The sequence below is a fragment of the Macaca thibetana genome, chromosome 5 (genome assembly GCF_024542745.1).
Source record: "Macaca thibetana thibetana isolate TM-01 chromosome 5, ASM2454274v1, whole genome shotgun sequence".
NCBI classification, from domain to species: Eukaryota; Metazoa; Chordata; class Mammalia; order Primates; family Cercopithecidae; genus Macaca; species Macaca thibetana.
Genome location: NC_065582.1, coordinates 120289258 through 120303818, shown reverse-complemented (window position 1 = coordinate 120303818; position 14561 = coordinate 120289258). Strand labels below are relative to the sequence as shown.

General features: G+C 36.2%; 1 protein-coding gene across 3 annotated transcripts in view; it reads left to right on the top strand.

The window, feature by feature from the left end:
- Window positions 1-14561, top strand: part of TMPRSS11A (transmembrane serine protease 11A) — a 63019-nt gene that overhangs the window by 24099 nt on the left and 24359 nt on the right. For all 3 annotated transcript variants that reach the window (XM_050790012.1, XM_050790013.1, XM_050790014.1), the window contains 2 exons: window positions 12327-12394; window positions 14313-14473. In XM_050790012.1, coding sequence (XP_050645969.1) covers window positions 12327-12394; window positions 14313-14473 — 229 coding nt within the window. The remainder of the gene's footprint in view (window positions 1-12326; window positions 12395-14312; window positions 14474-14561) is intronic.

Here is a 14561-nt window from a genome sequence, read left to right as displayed (position 1 = left end):
CTTTGTAGTAATCAAGTCAAATGCTAATAATTTTGTTAAAGCTAAAGTGCAAGACTGCTCCCAAAAAGAAAAAAGCACACTCAGTTATATAATCATTCCACTCAGAATGCCCATGAACTCTCACTCGATAACGAGGTTTAAATTAATTTTTCTGACAAGGAAGCACAGAAGCAGAGAGTTATTTTAAAAAGAAAGAAAGGACAAATGTGTTGGTTTGTTTTAGTCAAAGAACCATTTTTAAGACACTTTCTTTCTCAAATCATTTATCATTTCTTCCTGTGATCATTTGCTCTTTGTCCATAGTATACCTAATGGCATCATATTTACAATAATATCGTAGAGTTTATAATCTCTATTTTCAGTTAACATTAAATCATGCACAATTTTTTAATTTTGTGGTTTCATCTTTCCCAACCAATAGTTAATGTCTACAGATTGATATAGATTCTTCATTCTTTCACATGCAGAGCATCTTATAAAAGAGCATTTGCAATCAATTCTTGAGTTATGCTAGGATGAACTTGGAGCCTGCACCTATACACCCAAATACCTCCTCTACTCCTCCAGTCCTAAGTGACTCCACATAACCTCCTCAATGTAAAAAAAGAAAACTCTTAACTTGCCTTAGTTAAAAAGATAAACACATTATTTGAATGATGGAAAATGTTACAATTTACTGGGAATTTTTGAAATTTGTTTAATTGATGTTTTATGGCCAACACTATGGTTACTGTTGTTGTTGTAAGTTAACTAAGCAATTCTGTCTTCACTGAAGTAAATGGACAAGAATGCAAAGGCTCTAAAAGAAGTGAGAGAAAAGCAGAAGTGCATGATGAACAGAAACTCTATTTAAAAATGGACTTTTAAGTTTCAGCTAAGCATGTGTTCCTTCAAAGGCTAAGACTAAGTTAAATAAGGACATATTATCATCATGGGTACCTGCATTATTTATTTATCCTCCTTTATCACCATAGCATAAGCGCTTACCCTCCCCCTTCCAGGCAACCATTCTGTTTCATGAGGTATTCTTTTGTTTGTATTCATTCTTACAAAAATATGTTTTGCTGTTTTGCATGCACATGCTTTTAACTTACATTTTGTGTTATAAATCACTTTTGTTTCACCTCTTTTTACTGAGAACTTTTAAAAAGATCTATGTTACTATATATACCTTTAGTTTATTGCTGTTAACTGCTAATTCATAGTGTGTATCTACTATACTTTACCTGCCTGTCATGCCAAGAAATGCCACACTAAACAGACTCCTACTTACCCCCTTATAGACCATGCAAGTACTTCTGGAAGCAGAATTACTAGGTCATTGAATGCACATATACTTAATTTGACCATTTGGCGCAGGTTTGCTCTTCAAAATGGCTGAATCAGTGTGCACTCCCATCTACAATGCATGAGGATTTCATGTCCCCACATCTAACCAACACTTAGTATCTTAGTATGTTTAGGCTACTACAACAAAAAAATCCCATAGGCTGGGTATCTTAAACAATGAACACTTATTTCTCATAGTTCTGGAGGCTGAAGGTTCCAAGATGAAGATGATCAAGGATCTAGCAGATGTCTGGTGAGGGCTTGCTTCCTGGTTCATAGAACACCACCTTGCTGTGTCCCTCATGGCAGAAGCCATAAGAGAACTTTCTTTTGTAAGGACACGAATGACTTTCATGAGAACTCCACCCTCATGACCTAACTCTCCTCCAAAGGCCCCATCTCCTCTATCATCACTTTGAGAGTTAGGATCTCAAAATATAAACTTCAGGGGAACATAAACATTCAGTCCACAGCACTTCAAATTATTTGACTTTCTGAATTTGCCACACTAATAAGTATAAAGTAGTATTTTATCTGTGATTTACTTTGCATGTTCTAATTACTAATGAGTTTGTGCATTGTTATGTATAATTACTAACTTTTTGGACTTTCATTTCTATAAATTGCCTGTACATATTCTTTGCCTATTTTTCTGTTAGACTTCATTTTTTACCTTATTTGTATTGCTTTGCAGAAGTTCTTTACATTTTCTAGATATTGATAGTGTGTTGGTTGTAGACACTGCACTTATCCATTCTGTCTTCTACTAATATTGACCATGTTGTTCTTTACAAAACAGAAATCTGTAACTGAGGTAATCATTTTTTCACTGTTTTGCCTTATGATTGTATTTTGAAGCTTTTCTTTAAGAAGTCCTCCTTCCCTTCTAAGACATAAAAATATTTTACTATGTTATTTATTAACCTTATAGTTTTATCTTTTACATTAGGTCTCTAGTACATGTGGAATCCACCTTTGGATGAGAGGTTAGGTAGATTCAGTTTTTTAATTCATATAGTGAGCCAGTTTTTAAATATAAATAGCTAAAATATCTTGGCTTTTCCTAACATGTGATGTGATTATTGAGCTCATTGCATGCATTTCTTGGCACCTGGGTCTTGCAGAAGAGGAAACATGATCTGTCTCCTCAAACTGCTTCCAATCTTTTTGGAGAGATGTGAGTAACACACATGGAACTGAGTATCATGACATGATGTAATTAAGGGCTAAATTATATGTCGAGCACAGTAAGTACAGAAAAACTTCAAAACCGGACAAAGATTCCCATGGTCAGAAAAGGCTTTATATTATTTTAACTCTGTTTAAATAAGACAGGTGTTTTTCTCCTCCCATCTCCCACCAGGTTAGCTTTAGAAGAATTACGGGAAGAGTTTATGCCTCATCCTGAGCCACACCTGTTTATTGTTGCTAAATCCCGATGAATACAACCAGATTCTTCTTTCTGTCCTACATGGGTGCTAATTAGACAACCAAGGAAGACAGGTGGCAGGTCCTGTTCTTCCTCTCTTTGGGCTTTACTGATTTGAATGCAAATTGAGATGCAAAAGTAAAATGAGTTCATATTTAGATACTGCTATAATCCATCCCTGTTCCCTGAGATAGTGGAGCAGATATATCTCATCTCTCATATCATCCTTCAGAGAAGAGTCCATTAATCAGACATTACTGATGTCTGATTACTGTAGGCTGGTCATCCTGCAGGCAGAGAAGCATGGCATCCAGCAGAAGCTGAGAGCATGCACTTCGAGGGAGGGAAGGATAAGCCAGGAATTTATGCTGAATGAGCTGGCTAAGTATACATGTTCAATAAGTTCTAGTGGAAGTCACAAATACTTATGAAAGGAGAAACATGACCATGTGCAATTGAGCTTTATGCCTCTTACTGTTTTGCATGTTCAAAAAATGGTGGCATTAGCATGATCCAAGGGTGGAGTTTTCAGCCATTTGATGTTAAAAGGTGAAGCTGAGGACACGAAACCCTTACTATGCGTCCTCTGTGAGTCAGCCAAAACCAGTCTGGACTGCTAGCTAGATTAACAAAGAAAAAAAGAGAGAGAAGATACAAATAAGCACAATCAGAAATGACAGAGGTAACATTACAACCAATCCCACAGAAATACAAAAGATCATGTGAGACTATTATGAACACTTCTATGTAGATAAACTAGAAAATCTAGAGGAAATGGGTACATTCCTGGAAAAACACAATCTTCCAAGATTTAATAGGAAAGAAATTGAAACCCTGAACAGACCAATATTGAGTTCATAATTAAATCAATAATTTTAAAAACCTACCAACCAAAAGGAAAAAAAGGCCCAAACTAGAAGGATTTACAGCCAAATTCTACCAGACATACAAGAAATAGCTAGGACCAATTCTAATGAAGTTATTCCAAAAAATTGAGAAGAGTCTTCTTCCTAAATCATTCTATGAAGTCAGCATTACCCTGATGCCAAAACCTGACAAAGACACAATGAAAAAAGAAAAATTACAGGCCAATATCCCTGATGAACATAGATATAAAAATCCTCAACCAAATACCAGCAAACCAAATCCAGCAGCACATCAAAGAGTGAATTTTCCAAAATCAAGTAGTCTTTATTTCTGTGATGCAAGACTGGTTCAACATATGTAAATCAATAAATGTGATTTACCACATAAACCCAATTAAAAACAAAAACCATACAATTATACAGGCACAGTGGCTCACATCTGTAATCCCAACACTTTGGGAGACTATGGTGGGCAAATTACCTGAGGTCAGAAGTTTGAGATCAACATGGTGAAACCCCATCTGTACTAAAAATACAAAAATTAGCCGGGCATGGTGGCATGGTGGCAGGTGCCTGTAATTCCAGCTACTCGGAAGGCCGAGGCAGGAGAATCACTTGAACCCAAGAGGCAGAGGCTGCAGTGAGCTGAGATCACGCCATTGCACTGCAGCCTGAGTGACAGCGCAAAAATCCATCTCAAAAAAAATTAAAAAATTAAAAATTAAAATCATACAATCATCTCAATAGATGTGGAAAAAGCTTAGATAAAATTAAACATCCCTTGATAATAAAAACCCTTAACAGGCTAGGCATCAAAGAAACATACTTCAAAATAATAAATGCCATCTTTGACAAACCCACAGCCATCATCACACTGAATGGGCAAAAGCTGGAGGCACTCTCCTTAAGAACAGGAACAATACAAGAATGTTCACTCTCACTACTGCTATTCAACATAGTACTAGAAGTTCTAGAAAGAGCAATCAGGCAAGAGAAAGAAGTAAAAGACATCCAAATAGGAAAAGAGGAAGCCAAATTATCTCTCTTTACTGACAATATGATTATATGCCTAGAAAACCCTAAAGGCTTTACAAAAAGATTCCAAAACTGATAAACAACTTCAGTAAATTTTCAAGATACAAAATCAATGTAGAAAATTCAGTAGCATTTCTAAACAATAATGTCCAAGCTGAGAGCCAAATCAAGAACACAATCCCATTTACAGTAGCCATACACACACACATGAAATACCTAGGAATACATTTAACCAAGGAGGTAAAAGATCTCTATAAGGAAAATTACAAAACATTGTTGAAAGAAATCAGAGATGACACAAATGAATGGAAAAACACTCCACGCTCATGGATTGGAAGAATCAATATTGTTAAAATGGCCCTACTGCACAGAGCAATCTACAGATTCAATGCTATTTGTACAAAACTACCAACATAATTTTCCACACAAAATTAGAAAAAGCTTTCGTAAACTTCATACAGTACTTAAAAAAAAAAAAAAAAAAAAAAAAAAAAAGCCTCAATAACCAAAGCACTCCTAATTAAAAAGAACAGAGCCAGAGGCATCACACTACCCAACTTCAAACTATAATTTAAGGCTATAGTAATCAAAACAGAATGGTACTGGTACAAAAACAGACACATAAACCAATGGAACAGAATAGAGAACCCAGAAATAAAGCCACACATCTACAGCCATCTGATATTTGATAAAATTAACAAAAATAAGCAATGGAGAGAGAACTTTCTATTTAATAAATGGTACTGGAATAGCTAGCTAGTCAGAAGCAGAAGGATGAAATTGGACCCCTAACTATCACCACATACAAAAGCTAACTCAAGATAGAGTAAAGAATTAAATGTAAGACCACAAACAATTAATGTAAGAACCCTAGAAGGAAGCCTAGGAAATATGTTGTAGACATCAGTCTTGGCACAGGATTTATGACTAAGTCATCAAAAGCAATTTCAACAAAAACAAAAATTGACAAGTTGGACCTAATTAAACTAAAGAACTTCTGTACAATAAAAGAAACTATCAACAGAGTAAACACACAGCCTACAAAATGGGAGAAAATATTTGCAAACCATGCATCTGAAAAGGTCTAATGTCCAAAATCTGTAAAGAACTTAAACAACTCATCAAGCAAAATAAACCAAATAACCCCATTAAAAAGTAGGCAAAGAACATGAAAAGACGCTGCTCAAAAGAAGACATACAAAGCAGTCAAGAAACATATGAACAACTGCTCCACGTCAGTAATCATCAGAGTAATGCAAATCAAAACTACAGTGAGATACTATCTCATACCAGTTAGAATGGCTATTATTAAAGAGTAAAAAAATAACAGATGCTGATGAGACTGTGGAAGAAAGAGAATGCTTCAATACTGTTGGAAATGTAAATTGGTTCAGCCACTGTGGAAAGCAGTTTGGAGACTTCTCAAAGTACCAAATAGAACTACTACTCAATCCAGCAATCCTCTTCCTGGGTGTATACCCAAAGGAGAATAAACTTTTCTCCCAAAAAGACAGATGCACTGTCACATTAATTACCACAGTATTCACAATATCAAAGATGTGGAATCAACCTAGATGCCCATCAGTGGTGGATTGGACAAACAAATTGTGGTATCTATATACATATATATTTTATATATATATACACACACACACACACACACACACACACACACACACCATGGAATACTATGTAGCCATAAAAAAAAAATGAAATAATGTCCTTTGCAGCAACATGGATGTAACACCACAAGGAAGGCACTGTTATCTCCTCTTTACAGGTAAGAGAACCAAGCTTCTGAAATTAAGGTCCATAGCTGGAAAATGATGGAGGGGAGATTTGAAGTCATCTAGGTAACTCCATACATGTGCTCTTTCCACTAAATTGTTCTACTGTCAGGAAAGGACTCAGCTAAGATAGAAGAGAAAATTATTAAAATCTAAATCAATTCTTCTCTCATTTAATTTTTTAAATCCATAAAGATTATAAATCCTCTATGCTGTGCTAGCTCACTTTTTCTTGACAGATACATTAGATACACTTACTATAGAAAAATATTCTCGTTCTCATTTCCCTGTATCAGTTTTTGGTGAGGAAGGCAAAGGTAGAAGGAACTGTAATAGAGAGAGATGAAGGAAACTGATGGATATATTGACGTAGGTATATATATCTAGTGTGAACAATCTACAATTGGAAGAAAGATGTGAATGAGTATGCTTTTTGAGGGAAGTTTTTTGAGAAAAGAAGTAATATGAACTATTTCTAAATTTCCTGATAAAGTTATAAATACAGCATAGTCTTCACAAGAGGATCTATGTAGTTCATCATTCATCATTCAGCAAATACAGCATGATGTCATGTTAGGCACTATAAAAGGCTAAGAAAAATGATTCTCTCTCATAAACGAATCAAATTGAGAGATTTAGAAGACAACAAATCTGGAGAGGACATGAACTTTCTAAATAATGACCTTCCCTTGCTTTGGGTATCCTGGTTTTAAATATTTTTAGTACAGCTTTAAATAGATCCAAATGAGATATTTTCCTCTTTTAAAAAAGCAATTCAAAGATCTAGGTTTTTGTGGTACACCGAAAGTTAATACTTTATTCTTTAAAATCCTAAATTGCAAACTTTTAAATTCTATAAATATTTTGCCTCATAATTTCAGAAATGTAAACCAATTTGGGATATGGATATCTCATATATTGCTACTTGTTACATGTGATTAGTCACAGATGTCTGTCCATTTCCTTCTGACATTCCACAAAGAAACATTGAAGAAGGACCAGTGCAATCAAAGAAATGACTGATGGCATCACAAAGTATCACATCCCATTTGATGATCTGATTACCTCTTTGTTTAGGGTGATCTGAAAGTCACAGTTTCATGGCATCCTCCACACCCACACAGCATGTATGACACTGGTCAGTTAGACCTGACCCCAAGAAGGCTAATAAGCCTCAAAATTCTGTGAACATCACTCAGTGCTCTGGTTGACTAACCTCTATCCAGGCCTGAGAGAATGGTTCATAGCTGACTTCTTGGATCAAAAAAACACCTGGAGTTTTATATGGATATGACACAAATTTTAAAGGATTGCAGTAAAAACTACCAAGGTTATGGTTCTTATTTTTGGGGAGTAAAGAAAATAGGCTGCCTTTGGAGAGGGGTGCAACAGTTTCTGATCCACTTACAAACTGCTTGCTGTCCATCAGTGGGTAGGAGGTCTTAGTGAGAACCTACCTGCATGCTCATCTTGAGGCAGGCACTATGAAGGCATTAACAGGCTCTGAAGCTACATGGCCCTTGTTTCAGTGAGCTCTGTGGCTCACTGCTGTGTCAACTTGGGCAAGTCACTTCCTCTTCTATGAAATGTGGATAATCATAGTACTCACCTTAGAGGGTTGATTTGAAAGCAAATGAGTTCAAACACAATGACGTCTGTGCTTGGTGCATATATGGCAGACAACAGTGATTCCTACTATTATAATTATTACAGTCTTACCAAGGAGGAGCCTTCCACAAATAATCAATTACCTGAAAATGTCCACAAACAGGGAAAAAAATCCCTTCCAATAATTCATGTGCAATTTTCTTTTTTTTCTAGGAGCATTGATCTCAACCTGATGTAAAGCAAACACTTTAAAAAGTCTTGTAAAATTTTCCTGGTAAATGCAAAACTTTCTGATAAATAAATTCTCACCTTTTTATTCATTTGTTTATTCAACAAAAATATACTTCAAACCAACACATGCAAATCACTATGCTATTTTCTAGAGTATGAAAAGATAAATTGCCAGCTCTATGCATAAAGGGTTTGCCATTTAACAAAAGAGACTATATATTTGAATAAATATATAGTGAATATATTGCATAAATATATAATGAATGTCTACATTAAAGAATAGAAGGTGTAAGAGGAATTAGAAAAATTGAGACAGAAGGAAGACAGATTAGTTTGAGATTAATGAATATCCCCAAAGAAGGTATTATCTGAGATTGACCTTGAAGGATAGTTGTGATTCAGGAACATAGAACTTGCAGAATGAGAAGGTTGCTACAGACCAAAGGAACAGCCTGAGAGGGGCGAGTATGCAGGAAAATGAGGGCCACGCCTGAAAGAACTGGTGGTGTTGAAGATGGGGCCGGGCAGGTTTGTCACAGAGGGAGAGGACCTTGAATGTCTGACATTGTGAACAGAGGCTCCAAAGCTCAAATTCTCTATTTCTACCTTGAGTTCAATCCTTGTGGCAATGAAACTTCAGTGAAGCTTTATTTAAGGCGAAAAGTGTTTTTTAAAAGCCCTCTTACATAATATCCTTTGCATATTACTCATGTTGTAATTAGGAGAAAGCAATAGGATGTAAAGTTTTTTTCACAGCATAGTTTTGGTTTCTTTAAAGCTAAGGAGCTCACCTGGTGTTATGTTGGAAAAAACAGCTTTTATATTTCATTTACATTCCATATGCCAGTCTTTGGTGACATATGTACCTGCGGTTTGCAGTGTTAGCCACAAAACACTCCCTAAGTGAATACATAGACTGCTGTAAGGGGAGCCAGCCAGGAAGCATCTGCAGAGAAAAGCAGGCAACATGTATAAACAGAGTTAATTCAGGAATGAGAGCTGAATGGCTGGGTGAGTCTGTTTGTTTGAGTTGACAGCCTCTCCCTCACTCTTTCATTAAACACCCAACTAATCTTCAATTGCCCTCTTGGAACTTAATCTCAGTGTAATTTCTAGCATGTCAAAATCATCAAGCAGAAAGAGATACTACCCTGAAAGAGGGTCTTCTGTTCAATGCTAGGAGACAAACTCCAAGTACAAAATTCTAGAAATGCCCTAAAGAAGGAGGTAGGATAGATTTACAAACTGCTAATGCTATTAGGTTGCATAGATATAGATTTATAACAAGCTGGCACACAGCTTTAAATGTATAAGTTTCTCTGAAACTTCTGGGAACTTGGAATGCCAGAACGTTGGCGGAGAGAATGCTTCTAATAATGAAAGCCATCATCTGCCATGGAAACAATTTCCAGGTCTTTAGAAAGCTAGTTTATACATAAGCTCCATTCAACAATAAAACTTATGTTCATGTTTTTTCTGATTTTCCTCCTGTTGTAAATTCATTTTATAAGAATTCTTTTTACCAGTCCCTCTACCCCATTTCTCAAAGCGTTGTCCTCAGACTACCTGTATCACCTAAAGATTCCAAGCCCTCCTCAGATCTAGTAAATGAGACTTTTCTAGAGAGAGGGTCCTAGAATTTTATAAAGAAGAATCCTTTTTATTATTGTGATCACCAAACTTTCTTCTGCCTAGATTCTTCTTATGTTATTTTTTCAGCTCCTATCTTCCCAGACAACCTAACCATTCAAAGATAAAATTGATGCTTGGTTTAGATATTCATAGCAGGCACCTTGCCAGATTGATGATGTTATCCAGAGTCAAAAACTTAATCCAATGCCTTCACCAACAAGTTACAAATGGCCAGGAATCAATTGTGATTGAACTTATTCAGAGGGTAATTACAAAACAAACTTCTTTAAATACCCAACTGCTATTTACTTTTCTTCCTTCTAAATTGTATCACTTTTCTCCCTGTTCCATTTTGTTTGCCTTTTTTTTTGTAGAGGGGGGAACTCCTCTGCCTCCATACTGAGTAGTAGAGCTGGCTGTGGGTGATGAGAGAGAAATTATTATAACAAAGTCACCCTTTCAAAAACATGTCTTCCAAAAGAATTTTGTTTCTAGCATATAAGCCCCACACCACCTCAGCCCATTTAGGCTTTCTTTCTTTAAGTACCAATAAAGACATATTTTGGATACTAGCAATTTATTTTCTAAATGCTATCTTTGATCTTAAGTTTAAGGCTATTACCAAATCTATATCTCTACAAGTTTTATACTTTAGGCTAATAAATTATTTGATAACTTATTACTATGTGTTCTATGAAAGAAACTGAAGTAAAATTTACATCACATTTAACAGGGTGGTTGTGTGATTGAGTGGGAAGAGGAGCACCCTACAGATAGAAGACCTGGGTTTCAGTCCCAGCTTACTAGTATCTGTATGATGCCAGGGAAATTCACATACTGCCTCTGAGTCACAGATTTCTAATAGGAATGAAAATATTTCTTATTTTACGGAATAAGAGTTAAAGAAGAAATCAAATAATTCAGTTCCTGATGAAGTATTTATGAATTCCTGAGTGTGCTAAGGAAGTTATAACTTGTTTCTTGATCCCTGAAACAGTTTTCCCGATATTTGTGTGTGTGTGTGTGTGTGTGTGTGTGTGTGTGTTTCAGTCATGACAGTTGGTTTTTCTTCTCATTCCTTGAGAATTTAGGATATTTTGTGTGCACATTTGGTTCCTCTGTCCAACATGAACTGTAGTTCCCCATCCCACATTGAGATGACACTATTTCTATGAAGTGAGTGCTAGGGGATACTGCAAGCCAAATGCCAGGTGTGATAGACCACAGCATCACAATACTGTGGCAGTAGATTAAAGCCAGGCATATGAACTAAAAGCAGTGGCTTTGCTTCTCCGACTTTGGTGACATAAACTGAGTAACAAATTTGAGCTAATACTGGAATACCACCTAATCCTTTTTTCCTCCCTGATTTACCCTAGGGTCCACAATCAACAACAATTTTAAAAGTTTGGCTCTCTCCTAAATCCCTAATGCCTCCTCCTTACCCGTTATAAGTGAAGACCTGCAGAGCTAAGACCTATAATGCCAGGATGGAGGCTAGAGGACCATCAGCAATTAACTATCAAATCTTACCCAGCATTTTATATGTGTTTAACCTTCATAGCCTTATGAGTAGCAGACCAATATCTTTGTTTTACAGGTTCGAAAACTGAGGCTCAAATTGATTCAGTAACTTTGCCAAGGTTGCCCAGTTTGTGAGCAGTAGCATAGGCTCAGATCCAGGACTGAGGCAGGGTTTTCTTTGTCACCACTCAAAGCCTCCCTGAATATCCCATCTCTGCTCTGTATCTCTCTGCTACTCCTTCTATCGTGTTTTAGCAAGATACCTTCTACTCCAGAAACCTGCTCTAGCACAGTAGAATTACTTGGGTAGGTTTTTTTAAAAATATGAGTGCCTACGTCCCCTCTAGACCAATCAAAATCAAAATTATTGGAGAGGGTCTCTGGCATCCATAAATTTTTTTTTCTTTTTTTTTTTCTTTTTTTTTTTTGAGACGGAGTCTCGCTTTGTCGCCCAGGCTGGAGTGCAGTGGCGCCATCTTGGCTCACTGCACGCTCCGCTTCCCCGGTTCACGCCATTCTCCTGCCTCAGCCTCCAAGTAGCTGGGACTACAGGCGCGTACCACAACGCCCGGCTAATTTTTTGTATTTTTAGTAGAGACGGGGTTTCACCGTATTAGCCAGGATGGTCTCGATTTCCTGCCCTCATGATCCGCCCGCCTTGGCCTCCCAAAGTGCTGGGATTACAGGCGTGAGCCACTGCGCCCGGCCACAATTTTTTTTAATTCAGCAAATGATTCTGTTGCACTGTGAAGGCTAAGATCCACCAATTTAAATAATGATATTAGTTCTGTTAAAAAATTTTCCATTGCTTTAACATTAATCAAAGACATATTCTTATTATAAAAGATATTACTAACACGTAGCTTCCCTCTTGTTATATAACAGGTGGATGAGATATTTATAGATTCAGCCTGGAAGAAGAACTATATCAAGAATCAAGTAGTCAGACTGACGTATGTATGGTTGGGCAAAAGTGGAATCACAAGACTGGAGGGAAAAGGAACAAAGGAGACAGGGACCCTCATGTATTGTATGTCTCTATGGACTAGGCTTTTGGCTACAATTTTTCATAAACATTGTCTTTAAAGCAGTCTTTGAGTATAAGGCTGACCACCATTTTGTCAACAAAAAGACTAAGATTCAGGGAGGGTAAGAAATATGTTCAAAGTTCCCCAACTGACAGTTTCCCAAAGTGACAGAACCAGGAATCAAACCCCATCAACTTATTATGAGGCCTGGAACTTACCAGAACCCGTGACCTGGGGAAAACCCAGCAGCTTGTCATTGCATGCACCAAGTTGTATTCTTTTGACAACTATATTATTTCAAACATGTTAAGCAGGCAAACTTGGCTACAAAATGGGATCACAAATTAATGAAAACTAACGACATGAGGCATGCCTAAACAAAAATATATTCCTGTTGTAATAAATTTTCTCTTTGTTGTGGTGGAGGGGGAAGACTCATATCAGTTGTAGATATTGCTCAGAAGTTTCAATTGTGTTATTTTGAAAAATTACATAGTAGAACATACATGTCATATACATAAATGCATGAACCTGTATGACTCATATTTCTTAAAGAAAAATAATATATTCAGATTTTGATTTATTTGAAGAAAATAATTATCACTTTCTTACCAATAGACTAATAATGCTTTGTTGGCAGGTGTACTCCAAAGTTCTCTATGTCTTTACTGAGTAGTGACTTCCATAAGGATTTTATAACATAAATTGGGTAATTTCTACAATACTTAGGAGAGAAAAAGCATATAAATACTAAAACTTTCTAGATTTCATGTTTTCTGTTTTCAAATTCTCATTTACCATATTATTGTAGCAACATTATCATACTCTCGTGAAGTCCTTTGGATGGTAGCCATCATCACTATATAATACTTGGTAAAAATGTTAATTCCTCAGATTTAAGAAGTAAAATTAGTCATCTGTTTGCCAATTTGATATAAAATTCTAGTTATTTAGATCTTTATATTTCCAGAGCCTAAATGAACAAAATTACATAAATTGTCTCAGAATTTCCTTTTAGCCAAAAAAGATTCAGGGAGATGGGCCTCTAGTGTTTTTTGCAGTTTTTTTTTTGTTTGTTTGTTTGTTTAAAAACAATAGGAGAGATAACAGATCAATATATATTAGTTTCAGGGTTTTTTTTTTAACTGTAATTGGTTTTCCTATTTTGAGAGTATTTAAAAGTTTAGTTCCTCAGGTAACAGAACTTGAATCTGTTTATATTATAAAAGTTCAAGAAATTGGGCATGTTTAATTTGGAGAAGACTCAGGGACCACAATATTGTTGTCTTCAAATATTTGGGCTAGAGGAGGAAATTATTTTATGTTTGTTCCAACTGGTGGACCTAGGCCTTATGGAATGGGAGATATAGGGAGACATATTTCAACTCAAAACGATGAACTCAGAGCTGACCAAAGAGAAACAAGCCTCTTTAGAAAATTAAACTTACTATCTTTTTAATTATTGCACTGTCATTAGAGGGCCATTTGTCATGGACCCTGTAGAAGTGATTCAGGTATCAAATACACAGTTGATTAGCCTAAGAAAACACGAAGGCTTCTTCTACACTCTCAAAGCTTATAATTTTGATGATGATTTTTTACGTCTGTCATTCCTAGCTTCTGTAACAATCCTTCAAATTAATTGGGGGAAATGCACTGAAAACATAATGAAAGCTAGAAGAGGGAACATATTAAATGACCTTGGGTCAGAATGACATGAGACAATCAGCACTTGACACTCTCAGCAAGTGAGGGATCATTCAAGGGAGGAAGATACAGGAAACGCTGAAGGACAATTCTAGGTGTATTCTTTGAAAATGTACCTTTCTTTTGTGTGGCATAGTCCAGAGGAAGATGGTGTGAAAGCAGATGTCATTATGGTGTTCCAGTTCCCCTCTACTGAGCAAAGGGCAGTAAGAGAGAAGAAAATTCAAAACTTCTTAAATCAGAAGATGAGGAATTTAAGAGCCTTGCCAATAAATGCCTCATCAGTTCAAGTTAATGGTAAGGAGGTCCCCTTCTGTGTGATATGAAGTTCTCTATTAGGTTCATATTTTGACTAATCTCAAATTTATTTGTCATTATTTCCATT